Source organism: Syngnathus typhle, linkage group LG18 (assembly GCF_033458585.1).
Source record: "Syngnathus typhle isolate RoL2023-S1 ecotype Sweden linkage group LG18, RoL_Styp_1.0, whole genome shotgun sequence".
Taxonomy (NCBI): domain Eukaryota; kingdom Metazoa; phylum Chordata; class Actinopteri; order Syngnathiformes; family Syngnathidae; genus Syngnathus; species Syngnathus typhle.
In genome coordinates this window covers 5555724-5569061 of record NC_083755.1, presented here as the reverse complement: position 1 = coordinate 5569061, position 13338 = coordinate 5555724, and the positions used below count along the sequence as shown (strand labels likewise).

Sequence of the window (13338 nt, the reverse complement as noted above, 5' to 3'; positions counted from 1 at the left end):
TCCTCCTCCTCCTGTCGCCGCAGACACGCTGACGTCTGACGCAAGCGTACAAAACACTCCGCATTGTCACCTTTTTTCCCCATTAAGTTGATATTCCCAAAAGATTTACAAAATCTCGATTTATAATGGTCTTTTTTAGTTTGCATATTTATTGCTCAAATGAAAGCGCAGAATATGACTTCATATGTTTGATTAGCATAAATTTTACGAGTAATATATAATGGTGAATTAAAAACTACAATAAATGGATAATAATTCGTAGGAATTAATAAATTCCAAGACGTCAAATGTACCATGGAACACAGTTGAGTCATCATTATCAAATGAAGAAAATATGGCAAACTTGTAACAACCTCAAGAATTGCACGCCCTTTACAAACGCACAAATACATCAAATAATTGTACACTAGATTTGATTTCTGCAATATTGTCAATAAAACGACAGAAGCACTTTAGGGTGGATGCGGAAGATGCATCGTTTTTATTTGTGGTGTTATAGCGCCCCCACGTGGTATAGACCACTATTGACTCTCCGATTGAATAGATATGACTAAATACACATTATGATAAATAAAAAAACATATACATATATCGTGAAACAATTAATTTCCCATAATTATGAGGCATGGCATTGTGGTTGGGAATCACTGCATTTAAGCAGCCAGAGCAGCTGGATCATTCAGGAAAATACTATATAATGGAATCGATATTAAATATATTTTTAGTTTTTATTAAGCAGCTGAACATGACATGATGCAATGTGAACACAAGTGTACATGGAATGCATAGTAACACAATAAAGGTTAAAAGTGTTGCATGACAAATGCTGGGATTAATATTGAGGATGTTAAATCTGCATATTAAAGTTGAAGAAAATGTGAATGTATTTCTTTAAAATAGGTTTATTTGCAGTATAATACTGACAATATTAAGCACAAATACTAATGTATATCAGTCTCCAATTTGGTAGCCTGAATCAAATACTGCGGGCGTTGGGGTAGTGTTACTGTTTTGGTTTTATTTGTCTCTCTTTTCAGATGACCAATAACCTGGAAAAAAAGAAAGGGAATATTTTATTTGCTGTGTGACACGCAAGCAAATTGAAGAAAAAAATAATAATCATCATTGGTCTGAAAATAATGAATGTACAAATGTATCTTTGTTCATCTCTCAAATTACAATTAACCTTAACTGCCTGTGACATTTATTTCCGCCAAAGAAACGCATTTGCGTTTTGGAAAAGCTACACCTCCTCCTACACACCTGGGTCAGGAGGAGGACAGTAGAACCCCGGCTCAGAGTTTAGCAGATTTAGAGGAGGCTATACCCATCAGCCTGGAGACGTCGTTGGCTGAACTCAGCCACGAGCCGCCGTCAGCCACCAAAATGGCTCCGGTCACGTAGGACGAGGCCCGGCTGGCTAGGAAAAGTGTGCAGTGGGCCATCTCGGTTTTGTTGCCTGATCGCTGCAAAGGAATGAACTGGAACAGACCGGCGGTCTCCCCACTAGGACCACCTAAAGAAAAAAAAAGACATTTTATGTTGAGGTTGAATCCTGCACAGAGAAGGATGCAAATTTCTTTACCCAGTCTACGGAATCCCTCTGTGCCAGAGATAGGACCAGGGGCCACGGCGTTCACCCTCACCCCACTGGGCCCCCACTCCACAGCCAAATGCCTGGTCATGGCATCTAGGAATAGGAGAAAAAGCAGAAGAGGATTAATATTTTTAAAGAAGTCACATTGAAAGAAATCTCACCGTTTGCAGCCTTGGCAGATCCTGCATGCACCTGCAGCGCTTGTCCCCTGTAGCCAAGTGTTGCAGAGATGTTGACAATGTTGCCTCCATGATCCTGAAAATAAAAATTAGACTCTCTTAGTAAGTTAAATGATGAATTATTGACTTCACCATAGTGGTGACCCCTGTACCTTGAACCACTTCTCATAAACAACTTTGCTGGTGTTGAAGGTTCCCATGGTGTCTATCTCCAGAACCGTCTTGAAGGCATTGAAGGAAAGAGCAGAGGCAGGACACAGGAAGTTTCCGGCAGCATCTGTCAGATAACGCCAAATCTTATTTTGTGTTACGTCAGAAGAAACGCCGGTAACCTGTTTCAAACAGCACGACCTTGACATGCAAAGATAAAAGTTGATGATTAAGCTGAAATCTTTCATTTTTGATCTTTGTTCCTTGTGCTACTCATCTTACTGTTAACAAGAATGTCTATGCGGCCCATTTCTTTGAGAGTCTCATCCACAGCCGCTGAAATGCTCTCAGGTTGCCTCACATCCAAGCACAACGGAAGGCAGCGTCGTCCAGAAACGGCGGAAAGCTTCTTCGCCGCCTGCAAGAGACACAAAAGCATCAGAGACTGACATTATGGCAAAGATGATTGCGAGATGACCTCAGTGAGCTTGTCTTTGTTCCTGCTGGCGATCACCGTGTCACAGCCATGTCTGAGAGAAAAGACAACAACAAAAAATGCTGGGAGTTCAATTTTTCTAAATTTATATTCCATAGAAGCTAAATTGATGACTATTTCCCTCACCTCATGAAAATCTCTGCTATCCGGAGGCCAATTCCTGATCCACCACCTGTGATAAATGCGACCTGATCTCTGAAAAGAAAAAACTTGAGAGTAACTTTACATCATGCCAGATTTCCATTGTTTACTTTCATCCAATAAAGTACTTGTGGAATACTTACTTGAGCAAATCTGGGCTGTAGATATGAGTATATGAAGTCAGGCAGTCATCAGAAGCAATATCTTCAGGTAGCAGGTCACAGAGTCGTTGTGGTTCTGCCATTCTAGTAAAAAAATATGGAAAGGAATTTAAATAAGATAGCCACCACAAATGCATGGATGTACACAATGATGTACTGTAACATTTAATCAACAGTACGGTAATTACATCACTTCGAGGTATATGGCTATTTTGTAATGATTAAAGCAGTTTTACAGTCGTACAGAATCTTATTTTTATACTACCAATAGACTTTTAGAAGCAAAACTTGGGTTAGCATGTTGGTTTTGTGCTATGCAATGAAAGTATTAGCTAAATTTAGCCTATGTTTTCGTTACCTGTCGAAGGGGAAAAAAGGCCAGGGAAGTCGAAAAGAACTACGAAAGATTTAAAAGACAAATTATCGAGCTTAGTCTGCCAGTTTGTCTTAAGTACGCGTTTTTTTTTTTTTAACTTATTACTTTTGTACCTTGGACGCTAGTTTTCGGCGTCCGTTCGCAGGGCATTCTGGGAAATGAAGTCTACAAGGGATACGTTGCGAAAACAAACTGAAATAAAATATAGTAAAATATATTTATAATTTCTCTGGGTGATGTCATTTTGAACGATTTTACGTGTTTATTTAATGTTTTACTTTACTACATTATATTTGATGAACATTTACACTTACATATATTTAAATATTTACATGAATCATTGAAAAAATATTATTGATTTGTCATAATGAGTTATTTTAATATGCTGTAAGATTTTCAGTGTCGGTTCTGTTGCGCAGGGCTAGAAAACTGCTCTTTAATACAATGGGAAACTATTGATATGTATTAGATTAATTTCTTGATGACCGCTAGGTGACGCTGCTAGACAAGTTATTACCAAATTGGGCTCGTTTTGCAGCAACTACATTACTTACATGCATATATTCTTTATCCTGTGCTAGAAAGGAATAATATTACTGCAGCTTAGTTAACAATGGTATTCTGTGTTTGTTCGGAGCTCAGTGAATTAAAGCATAAAATAAATCATGACACGCAAAGTCTTTAATTCTTCACATTCATTTATTATTACTGTAGGTTTTGAAATAAGTAATACAATATTGTTCATGGGTTTATGTTACATTTTTGTTGGTGTTTTTGGGGGGGATGGAATGGCATTTCCATTCATTTCAATGAGGAGGTGGCAAATTTGTACCTCAAGGCACCGCTGTGGTCCATATCGCTGCCGGGCCGAGACAATATAACAGACGTGCTACAACCCCACGGTGCCAACAACTGGTCCTGGGTTCTGTCCATGTGTCTGTTGACTTAGTGTTGGCAGGTCAGCCTGGCAAGGATTGCTGGACTGTCCATCATCCTCCTTCAGACCCACCAGCCTGCTGCTGATCTCCCACAGCTTGCGAGCTGCCTCCTCATCCATGGCCTGGGGAGCTGGCTCTTTTTCCGTCAACACGTCGTAGTAGCGTCCCGTCGCCCCCTCTAGCTCTTCCGCCACAGCCAGGAAGACGCTGGGCTGGGCCCCCAGTTCGGGGTTCTTCACCAGCATGGAGAAAAGGGGACCTGGGGGGGGAAACATTGGCGAGTGTTGTTGATTTGAATTGTAAATTGATCCAAAACTGAGCCCCTTCATGCATTTATTATTTTCAGTATTATAGCCATTTTTTTTTTTTAAATGAAGAATTCTGCTGTACTCACTGAGCACCGTGGTGGAGAATTGGGATTGGTGCAGCCCGGTGTGCCTGCCAAGCTCAGTGGAAACAACGCCAGGGTGCACAGCATTTACGGTGACTCCTGTGCCTGTCACAAACAACAAGGAACACTGTTGACAAAACATGGTGGACTAAAAGTAGCGATACACAAAAATAAAAGCAGTACTCCCTCCCACATATGCTGCTTAACTTACCTTGTAAACGCTTGGCCAGCTCTCTGGTGAAGAGAACGTTGGCAAGCTTGCTCTGGCAGTACGCTTGCTTCGTGTCGAACTTTTTCCTTTCCCAGTTCAGGTCTTCAAAGTCTATCTTTCCAACGAGGTGGGCAAGTGAGGACAAGTTGATCACTCTGCTGGGGGCGGATTCTTTTAACCGGTCCAGCAGAAGATTGGTCAATAAGAAGTGGCCTGGATGGCACAGAAGAATCACTCTAATTGGCTTGGATTCAAAATAGTTCACCACGTTTCATTTCCATCCATCAATGGATTTTCTACTTTTAACTTACCTAAGTGGTTCACTCCAAATTGCATGTCAAAGCCGTCCTCTGTTTTCCAGGCGGGACATCTCATGACGCCCGCATTGTTTATTAGTACATCCACACGCTGCTCCTCTGTAAGACAATATCATGTTCAAGATTTTTTTTTTTTTTAAACTTCTTTTTGTATGTACTGACTTTCTTTGATTCTGTCCGCAAACTCCCGTATGGATTTCATGGAGGCCAAGTCAAGGTGGCAGGCGTAAACATGAGGATTTAGGGTGTTGCCCCGGATTTCTTTTGCGGCCGCTTCGCACTTCTCCATGTCTCGACATCCCATAATAATCCGGCCCCCTGACCATAAAGAAAAGTGAGGGAAAGCCAGTAAACACTCGACAATATGTCATTATAACATTTAGCTATATTTGTTAGGTTCCTAATCGCTAATTGTGACGTTTCTATACCTCTCTTGGCCAGTTCTTGTGCCGTCTCTTTGCCGATCCCTGTGTTGGCCCCTGTTATAATCACCGTCTTCCCATTTAGCTTGGCTTTGCTGGGACACCGACCCCCAGTCACGTGGTTCCTGGAAAATAGAATCAAATCAAGAGTTTATTGTTCTTTTTCTAGCATATATTTCATGAATCTAAGACAATCCCAAATGAAATGCATATGAAATTCATGCATAGCATTAAAATCCACACAATTACGTTTAGTCTTTCCTGGACTGTAATGTGTTTGACTTGGTATGACGAACAAATCGAAAAAAAATCATATACAGTAAGTCAGAGTAATGTATGAAGGTAAACAGTGCTCATTCAAGAGCTACTCACTTCAGTAAGACGCCACCTCCAATAACAGTTCCAAAGACAGAAACTGGCAACACATATTTGTTCATTGTGCATAAATATATTCTACATAAAACGTTTTGAGCAGTTTTCTCAGCTGATACTGCAATGTACACAACACAAGGTTATGGGTCGCTTGCTGATGACGTCATTGGCGTACCTGGCATCATGGGAATTGTAGTCTCATTGCCGGAAGGCACTTTCAGAAAGTAATTAATAATAACAAAAATAATAATAATAAAATAATAATAATAATAATAGTGATTATAATAATAATAATAATAATTATGATGATAATAATAATGATAATGATAATAATAATAATATTACTCAAGTTATTTCCATAGCAACATAGTAACCAAAAGCTGTTGAAGAATCTTTTAGTAAAGAACTTGAGCTGGTATTCTGTAGCTCCACTGATGTTTATAGGGCACAAGAAGCAATTTCAGGAAGGAAGATTTGGGAACAAGTAAGAAACAAGGCCAGGTAGAAACTTGAAGCGACCCACCTAATGCGCGGCAAACTAGGCCATGAGCCCGCTGTGTGGCAAAAAGTAGATGAAAGAGTGACCAGAGCAGAGCAGCCTGTTTCTATCTTTTAATAGTTTGAAGGTCTTTTATCCCCCTTGGTGTGCTTGACCTTCGGTGTCCCCTGCTGCCAGCGTGAATGCTTGACCTTCCCTATGATTAACAGCAGCTCTGCTTCTGTGCTAGCCCTGATCCCACAAAAAAATAGTCTTGGCAATTTTTCTACAATGCAGTAGATGCATCCACATTCATTCACTCATCGAGTGAATGCATTTGTAAGAAAATAAGTTGAGAGGAAATACTTTTTATGACATATGCCGTGTGACTTCTTTGGCACAGCAAGCAGCCAGCCACCTACTAATGATCAAAATGGCTCTTCCAGGTCATTCCTGTCATGTCCAAGCTGGCTCATCTGTTCATCTTAGCATCATCTTAAACAGTGCTGGCAGTGCTGTTGTTCATCATGTACAGTTAAAGGGACATGCAAGTCCCGTGAATTAATTGCCTAATAAGGACAGTTGGCAAAGCCACCGCGTGAAGTGCTCAAACTGTTGAATTATGCAAGAGTGGAGCAGCTTGCTCCTTTTCGAGAGCTCAAATCACTACAATAACCGACGTAGGTTGATGACTTTTTTTTTTTTTCCCTTGGTAGTGTTTTGTAAAACTTTAAATATAAAATATGGCAAACAATGCATTTCTCAGTGTAGTCGTGGTTTAAATTGAGGGGAGGCACTAGGACCCTGAGCATGTGAGCAGTGCAGAGGGCGAACAATGAAGAAAAGGAGAGTAGTGAGGACCAGCACAGGAGCAACATCAGAGCCACAAAACACATTCCAACCTCACGGCCGTCTTCCTTATCCCCGAGACACACGGACGGAGCGGAAGTCATCAACCCCGGATGTGCGGGCTCCTTCTGTCTCCTCTGTCTTTGTGAATGACTGGGATTGAAGTGGGTCATGCAGGATCACTGGAGGAGCCAAAGATAAACAGCCCCCCACCCCCACCCCCCTTCTGCCGGAGGAGCGATGATCGGAGCTCGCACACCTCAGCACCCAGCATGATGCGATCGCAGCATCCGCCTCCGGACAAGTCATCTCAAAGCCTTTCAAGGAACAGAATGAGAGTCAACTGAGGGAGAAGAACATCTGCGCTTTTCATCAAGTCTGTCTGTCATCCAAAAGCTTTTTTTTTTTTTTTTTTTTTGAAGGACCTGCACAGGATTCTTAGGATTTTCTTTCTTTCGTGTTATTCTTTTTTTGTTTATTTCACCTGTGCGCTTCAAGTTCTTGAGGATCAGTGTTGTGCAGAGAATGCAGGACCATGGAGAGAGACAAGTCCCTAGCAGGTGAGGGAGGGCAATGTCGAAATACTCATTTTTGTTTATTTGCAGTCGGCCGGTATTGTACGCTAATAATAAAGCGCAAATGGATCCAAAGCAGAGACCAACATTGTGTTAGAGAAGCAACGATGTCTCTATCGCAAATGAATAATTGACGCTTGGAAAATTCTTACACACATCAGCTCATATTTGACAAATTCTCTTGTGCTCATACACTTTTAGAATGAACATGATTCCGCTTCATAAATTCTTAAACACATTACATCTGCTCATTACCTGAGCAGGAAAAGCTTTTAGATTAAAAAAAAAGAACTATTGAGCTTGTGCAGCTAAAAGTCTGCTTTTCCCACAGATAGTTTCACAGTAGGAAAAAAAAAAACAACAACACCTAATCATCATCCAAGACTAGCACAAATGTGAATATTTGTCCAACATTGTGCAAGTGAGCATATCATTTCCTCCAAAGTCTCCAAACATCTGTGTCATCGAAGAAATGAAACAGCCAACCTGTCTCCGCCATCTGGGAGGAAACATCTGCGGAATATAATATCATTATAAGCCTTGTCAATCAATAGCTCATGCGAGGTTTGTTTGTACAAAGCGTTATTTGTGCCAATGAGGGCTGCTCGCTTTTGTGTCTGCTCAGTGCTTGCACATACAACATGCAATTAGTTAAATAGTTGGGAGGGGGGGTTGAAATTTGGGATTTTGCATTATTCTTCCAAATCTCATTATTTGCCTTGATGTGGATGGTGAAATGGCTCCTTCATTAGACGCCCCCCACCCCCCCGACCCAATTTCAGTAGCTCTCACATGCTAGCCCCAACCCCCAGCCATCAAAGCATGAAGCACAAAGGGAGGGACCCTCGTCGCTCTCATTGGATTCCCCCTCTATTCCTCATGTGCTACTCAAAAAGATTATTGAATTTTTTTTAATATAATTTATTTGTTTGAGGATAGACCACTGAGGTAAAATCTATTTTTTTTTCCTGAGTCCCTTGTTTGTTTTCAAGAACAAGAGGGACAAGGACGGCGCTATAAAAAGGGTAAACAGTGTAAAGCTGCTGACTCTGATCCCCTGGCCCACTTTAGATACAATAATGTTCTTGCTGAATATTAAAATACAATTGTTGCACATGATAGGGTGCCTCATCATATCCTCAATTTTATATCTTCTTTAACATCTCAAATGTCATTTCTGGCCTATTCAAAAATAGTTGGACACATCATTGTTATGTGAAATATAATGGGGGCAATTAGATGACACTTGTATTTTGGATTATTCAAGAATGAGGATTAGAGATTTTTTTTTCGTCTGTACTTGCTTTCAAATAGAGTTCTAAAGCGATTTGTATTTTACACAGATGTTGAAGGGATTGAGAATTTGTCGAGGGGAAACAAACAAGTATAACAAATGCGTGAGCGGCTTTAAATTGTTTACAGATTATTTAGAATGAGTAGGACTGGATTTAATAACCCACAGACGGCAAACTGTGCCTGGAGAGAGGACAGGAAGTGAGTGTGTTAAAAAAAAAAGAAAAAAGCTTTTGAATTGGCTTGTTTAACGCAATGCTAACAATACAAAACACCAAAGACAGGCTAACGAATAGCATCTGCAGATAAATTGAATAATAAAAGTTTTAGTTTTAAAAAAAGAAATGAATAACATCAACAAAATAATCCAAACAGGTGCTTAGTTGGTTTACGCCCCTTCTAATCGCAGCTGCTGGGGGGAACACAAGGCCCCCTTCTATGTCCCACTTTGAGCCTCCCAAATAATCACATCATCTTGCCAGAAAAGCACAGCACTCCAGTTTGCGGATATTATTCTAAAGTAACACACTCCTTGCATAAATCAATTTGTTTGTTCAACCATGATGTCACAATTTGCATCGCTTGTTCTTGGCTTCGCCCTCTTTCGGTCCAGGAAGCAAATAAACACGGGTGCAGAAAATAGAAACGTCTTCCATATGTACACGTATCGTCACTGATCACACGTCTTGGAGATGATTATGTAAGACGCTATGAATCCCGTTGCCTACACGCGCCGACTGCGCCCACTCCAAAGCGCGTTGCCTTCAGGGAGTCCGAAAAGACTTGATCGGGCTCCCTTCTTGGATTTGATCGGTTTAGCATTTAAACAATTCACACCTACAATCAAATCTTCTACTTTTGGAATGTGGGAGAAAACCCACACAGGCTTTGGGAGAATTTAGAATATGAAAATATGAATTGCGGCCTTTTGGATTGGCGCTCAATGGATGGGCCTAGAAAGTGGGTTGGAGAAAAAAGCTTATCTGTTAACTTGGAACAGCAAAACAAGCCATCATCAAAATTGCTCCTCTGGATTGAATGGATGATTACGTGGTCATTTAAACCCTTTCTCCAATTTACACCCCAGATTGAATTGAACAGAGAGCCCAATGAGCAACAGATGATGATGTTTTGCTTCCCAGACAGCACGTGGCATATTTTACCGGAATACAGCTCCAAACTGTCAGCCATTTGTCTCCATTTGATGGCTCTTCTACCTGCTCCTATTGATTTTCCCATCACTGTGCGCCAGTAAGTGCTGCCAGACTAGTCATTCTCGTCGCTACAAAGCGATGTCCGACCCCCCCCACCTCCCTCATCCGAAATGGATTTCATGCTAATGAGAGTCTGTTAAAGTCCTTCTGATTTAGTCGTCCTTTGGGATATATGAAAAGAAGAACATGTGGACAAGCGCCAGCAAATACTTGAGAGCAATTAGCTGGAGCCTATTATACTGTACAGCGAGGAATTTTATTTGGTGATTGGAAAAAAAAAAAAATGTATTCCGCGCTTGGGGCACATTCATATCCTAGTTTTAAAAACGCTCATTTAAAAAATGGAGTTCAATCATGAGACAAAACTGAGAAAGTCACACTGAACTTTTTTTCCTTTCCATCAGTCTGCCGCACAGCGTCAAGGCCAGCCTGTCGCTTTCTCCGACCGGGCCGGGACGGGTGGGTGGCGGCAGTGGTGGGGGCTCCCCGACATCCAAAATGGCCCCCGCTGGAGTCGGGGTACCTGTGGAGGACATGCAAGCCTTGGCCATTACTTCGCTGTCTGCTGCCGATGTAGCCAAACAATTTGAGCAGATTCGTGAGCTGGGGAAGGGCACGTATGGTAAAGTGGACCTGGTGGCCCACAGAACCCAAGGTGAGTTCCTGAATCAAAATACAAGTTGAGCAATTTGACAAAATATTTAAAGATCATGTTTGTTTGTTTTTCCCAGGCACTAAAATGGCACTTAAATTTGTTACCAAAAATAAAACCAAGCTCAAGAGTTTCCTCCGGGAGTACAGTCTTACGGGCTCGCTTAGCTCCAGCCCGTTCATCATCAAAGTTCTGGACGTGCTTTTTGAGACGGAAGACAGCTACGTATTCGGACAAGAATACGCTCCCGCCGGGGACCTTTTCGACATCATTCCCCCACAGGTAGCACCATCACGCTTGTCTTCACCAATCATCATCTTGAGTCCGACAGAGCTGCTCCAATCACGTTCTAGACGGAGCGCTTTTAACAAGCTCTCCTGAGAGCCGGAGCCTTTTGTCGGCAGCTCCGACTTTGCTTTAGAACTACTCGGCTTGGCTTCCTCATTAAAATTGCGGGACTGGAGATCTTATTGGAGAAAATCAGTGTTCTCCCTGAACTGTGTTTTGCTTTGAACAACTCAATGTTTTTGTCTTCCTCCCAGGTGGGTCTTCCAGAAGAAATGGTCAAACGCTGCATGCAACAACTCGGTCTGGCTCTGGATTTCATGCACAGCAAAAGTTTGGTCCACAGGGACGTCAAGCCGGAAAACGTGCTTCTGTTCGACCGCGAGTGTCGCCGCATCAAGCTGGCCGACTTTGGCATGACTCGACGGGTTGGCTGTCGGGTGAAAAGGGTGAGCGGCACCATCCCCTACACGGCTCCGGAGGTGTGCCGGGCCGGCCGCACCGAGGGTTTCCTGGTGGCGACCAGTCTGGACGTGTGGGCTTTTGGAGTTCTGGTCTTCTGCATGCTGACGGGTAACTTCCCCTGGGAAGCGGCGCTGCTAAGCGACGCCTTCTACGAGGAGTTCCGACGTTGGCAGAAAGCCGGCTGCCCCGTGGGAACGTATCCGTCTCAGTGGCGCCGATTCACCGACGACGCCCTGCGAATGTTCCAAAGGCTTCTCGCCGCCGAGCCGGAAAAACGTTGCGGGGTCAAGGACGTCTTTTGCTTCGTCAAATATGAGCTGGTGAGCGAGCTCAGGCGTAGAGCGTCCTACCGTGCCAAAAGAGGCGAACGCTCCAGCTCGGGGGTGTGCTCTGGCAACTGCACTTCATCTTCATCCACTTCTTCCTCCTCCTCCTCCTCACGAGCCTCCCACAGACACCCTGAGCCTTCCACGCCTCCAGGAACCTCCTGCCTTCGCCCAGCACCCCTCAAGCGGAGCGTCCTTTCTGACTCCAGAGAGGAGGCTGGACAGCAACAACCTTCAGGACGAGACAAGAACAAAAGCCAGATGGTGATGGCCACTGCTATTGAAATCTGCGTGTAACCACATTCCAAAATTTGATTGGGTCAGTCAAGGAACTAAAGCCGACTCCGGGGAAAAGGTGCAATACTTGTACGAGCGGGATGGAGGAACGAAGAACGGCCAGATGGTGACGGCTAGCATTATTCACGCCGCTGGTGGTGCTAACGATCGTAGTAAGACACTGACTTCTCCATGACTTGTCACTACAGCAGGGTTTCTCACACCTTCCGAGTCCACTTCAGCGATTCTTAAGCAGCATTTGACTTCATCATCGGCGACATTAGCACACTTAAGATGGACGTCCATGTAGCAGGGTGTATGACACGTTTTTTTTTTTTTCCTTGGGTCACCTCAGGACACTCGAGTGGATCACTTCCCGTCGCATTAGCCATCCATTCCATTTACAGGAAGATTTTATGAGCGAAGACGTGCGAACAATAACAAAAGGGAGAGAATATGTTTTCTATTTTTTTTTTTTTCCTTTTCTACTCGTGTTAGCGCTCGGATGTGTTGTACGCGTGAGTTCCCGACACTAAAGCACAAAATGTTTTTAAAAGGTGAACAATCTCACTCCATATCGTAGATATAGTTGAGTACTTCGTGATATCAGGTAGTTCATCTATGTAGCTGTACTCGTTTTCGAAAAATCAGGGGATTCGGTCACTGTCAGGTTAACTAACGCATTGTATGTAGCAACTCGATAGGACGGAATGTACAGTACAGTTGACTGGCTAGAGATAAAAAATGATTTATTCTATTTTAGAATAGGGCTGTAAGATAAAATGTGGAAAAGCGCTGCCAATACCCTCTGCTGATTTGATTTGACCCTCTCGCCCCCTCCCGAGCGGATCCCAGATATTTGTTATTCCAGCAGGTCATCTATTGTTGTTCCATGAGCTGATGACCCGCTCATGTTTGGTGTTGTTTTTATCACCCCCCCCTCTTCTATGTTTTCGCGCTGACAGCCCATCAGCACTGTTGCCATAGCGACAGTGCCTCGCCGCCGCTGTCGTCGAGGCTTCTGTCCTTCTGGAGTCTAATTGAGCCCAAATTAAAGAACTTTGCAGACGTTTCGGAACAATTGCTCGGTTTAATTGGGCTTGGTAGAGATAAAGATAAAACAGTCCAATTTCAACATTTATTACAAAAATCCGATAACGACCGAGCACATGGA

General features: G+C 42.9%; 3 protein-coding genes across 6 annotated transcripts; 1 reads left to right on the top strand and 2 right to left on the bottom strand.

The window, feature by feature from the left end:
• Nucleotides 1-709: 709 nt before the first annotated feature.
• On the bottom strand, nt 710-3264 carry decr2 (2,4-dienoyl CoA reductase 2, peroxisomal). Of its 4 annotated transcripts, XM_061264006.1 has the most exons (11): nt 3214-3264; nt 3083-3121; nt 2707-2808; nt 2549-2617; nt 2405-2456; nt 2209-2344; nt 1929-2053; nt 1759-1852; nt 1586-1690; nt 1264-1516; nt 710-1049 (listed from the first exon to the last, which is right to left on the bottom strand). In XM_061264006.1, the coding sequence occupies exons 3-10, from the start codon at nt 2805-2807 to the stop codon at nt 1296-1298; spliced, it is 903 nt and encodes a 300-aa protein (XP_061119990.1). In that variant the 5' UTR covers nt 2808; nt 3083-3121; nt 3214-3264; the 3' UTR covers nt 710-1049; nt 1264-1295. The 4 variants fall into 4 exon arrangements, with proteins under 4 accessions (XP_061119990.1, XP_061119989.1, XP_061119988.1 ...); XM_061264005.1 differs by having other exon boundaries at nt 3083-3225; XM_061264004.1 differs by lacking the exon at nt 3214-3264 and having other exon boundaries at nt 1328-1516; nt 3083-3207.
• A 516-nt stretch (nt 3265-3780) lies between these two features.
• LOC133142630 (retinol dehydrogenase 13-like) lies at nt 3781-5921 on the bottom strand. Its single transcript, XM_061264003.1, has 7 exons — nt 5752-5921; nt 5386-5504; nt 5120-5275; nt 4952-5056; nt 4641-4853; nt 4433-4534; nt 3781-4297 (listed from the first exon to the last, which is right to left on the bottom strand). The coding sequence occupies exons 1-7, from the start codon at nt 5814-5816 to the stop codon at nt 3990-3992; spliced, it is 1068 nt and encodes a 355-aa protein (XP_061119987.1). The 5' UTR covers nt 5817-5921; the 3' UTR covers nt 3781-3989.
• A 3717-nt stretch (nt 5922-9638) lies between these two features.
• On the top strand, nt 9639-12895 carry sbk1 (SH3 domain binding kinase 1). Its single transcript, XM_061264953.1, has 4 exons — nt 9639-9646; nt 10565-10815; nt 10892-11094; nt 11355-12895. The coding sequence occupies exons 1-4, from the start codon at nt 9639-9641 to the stop codon at nt 12183-12185; spliced, it is 1293 nt and encodes a 430-aa protein (XP_061120937.1). The 3' UTR covers nt 12186-12895.
• The last annotated feature ends 443 nt before the right edge of the window (nt 12896-13338 follow it).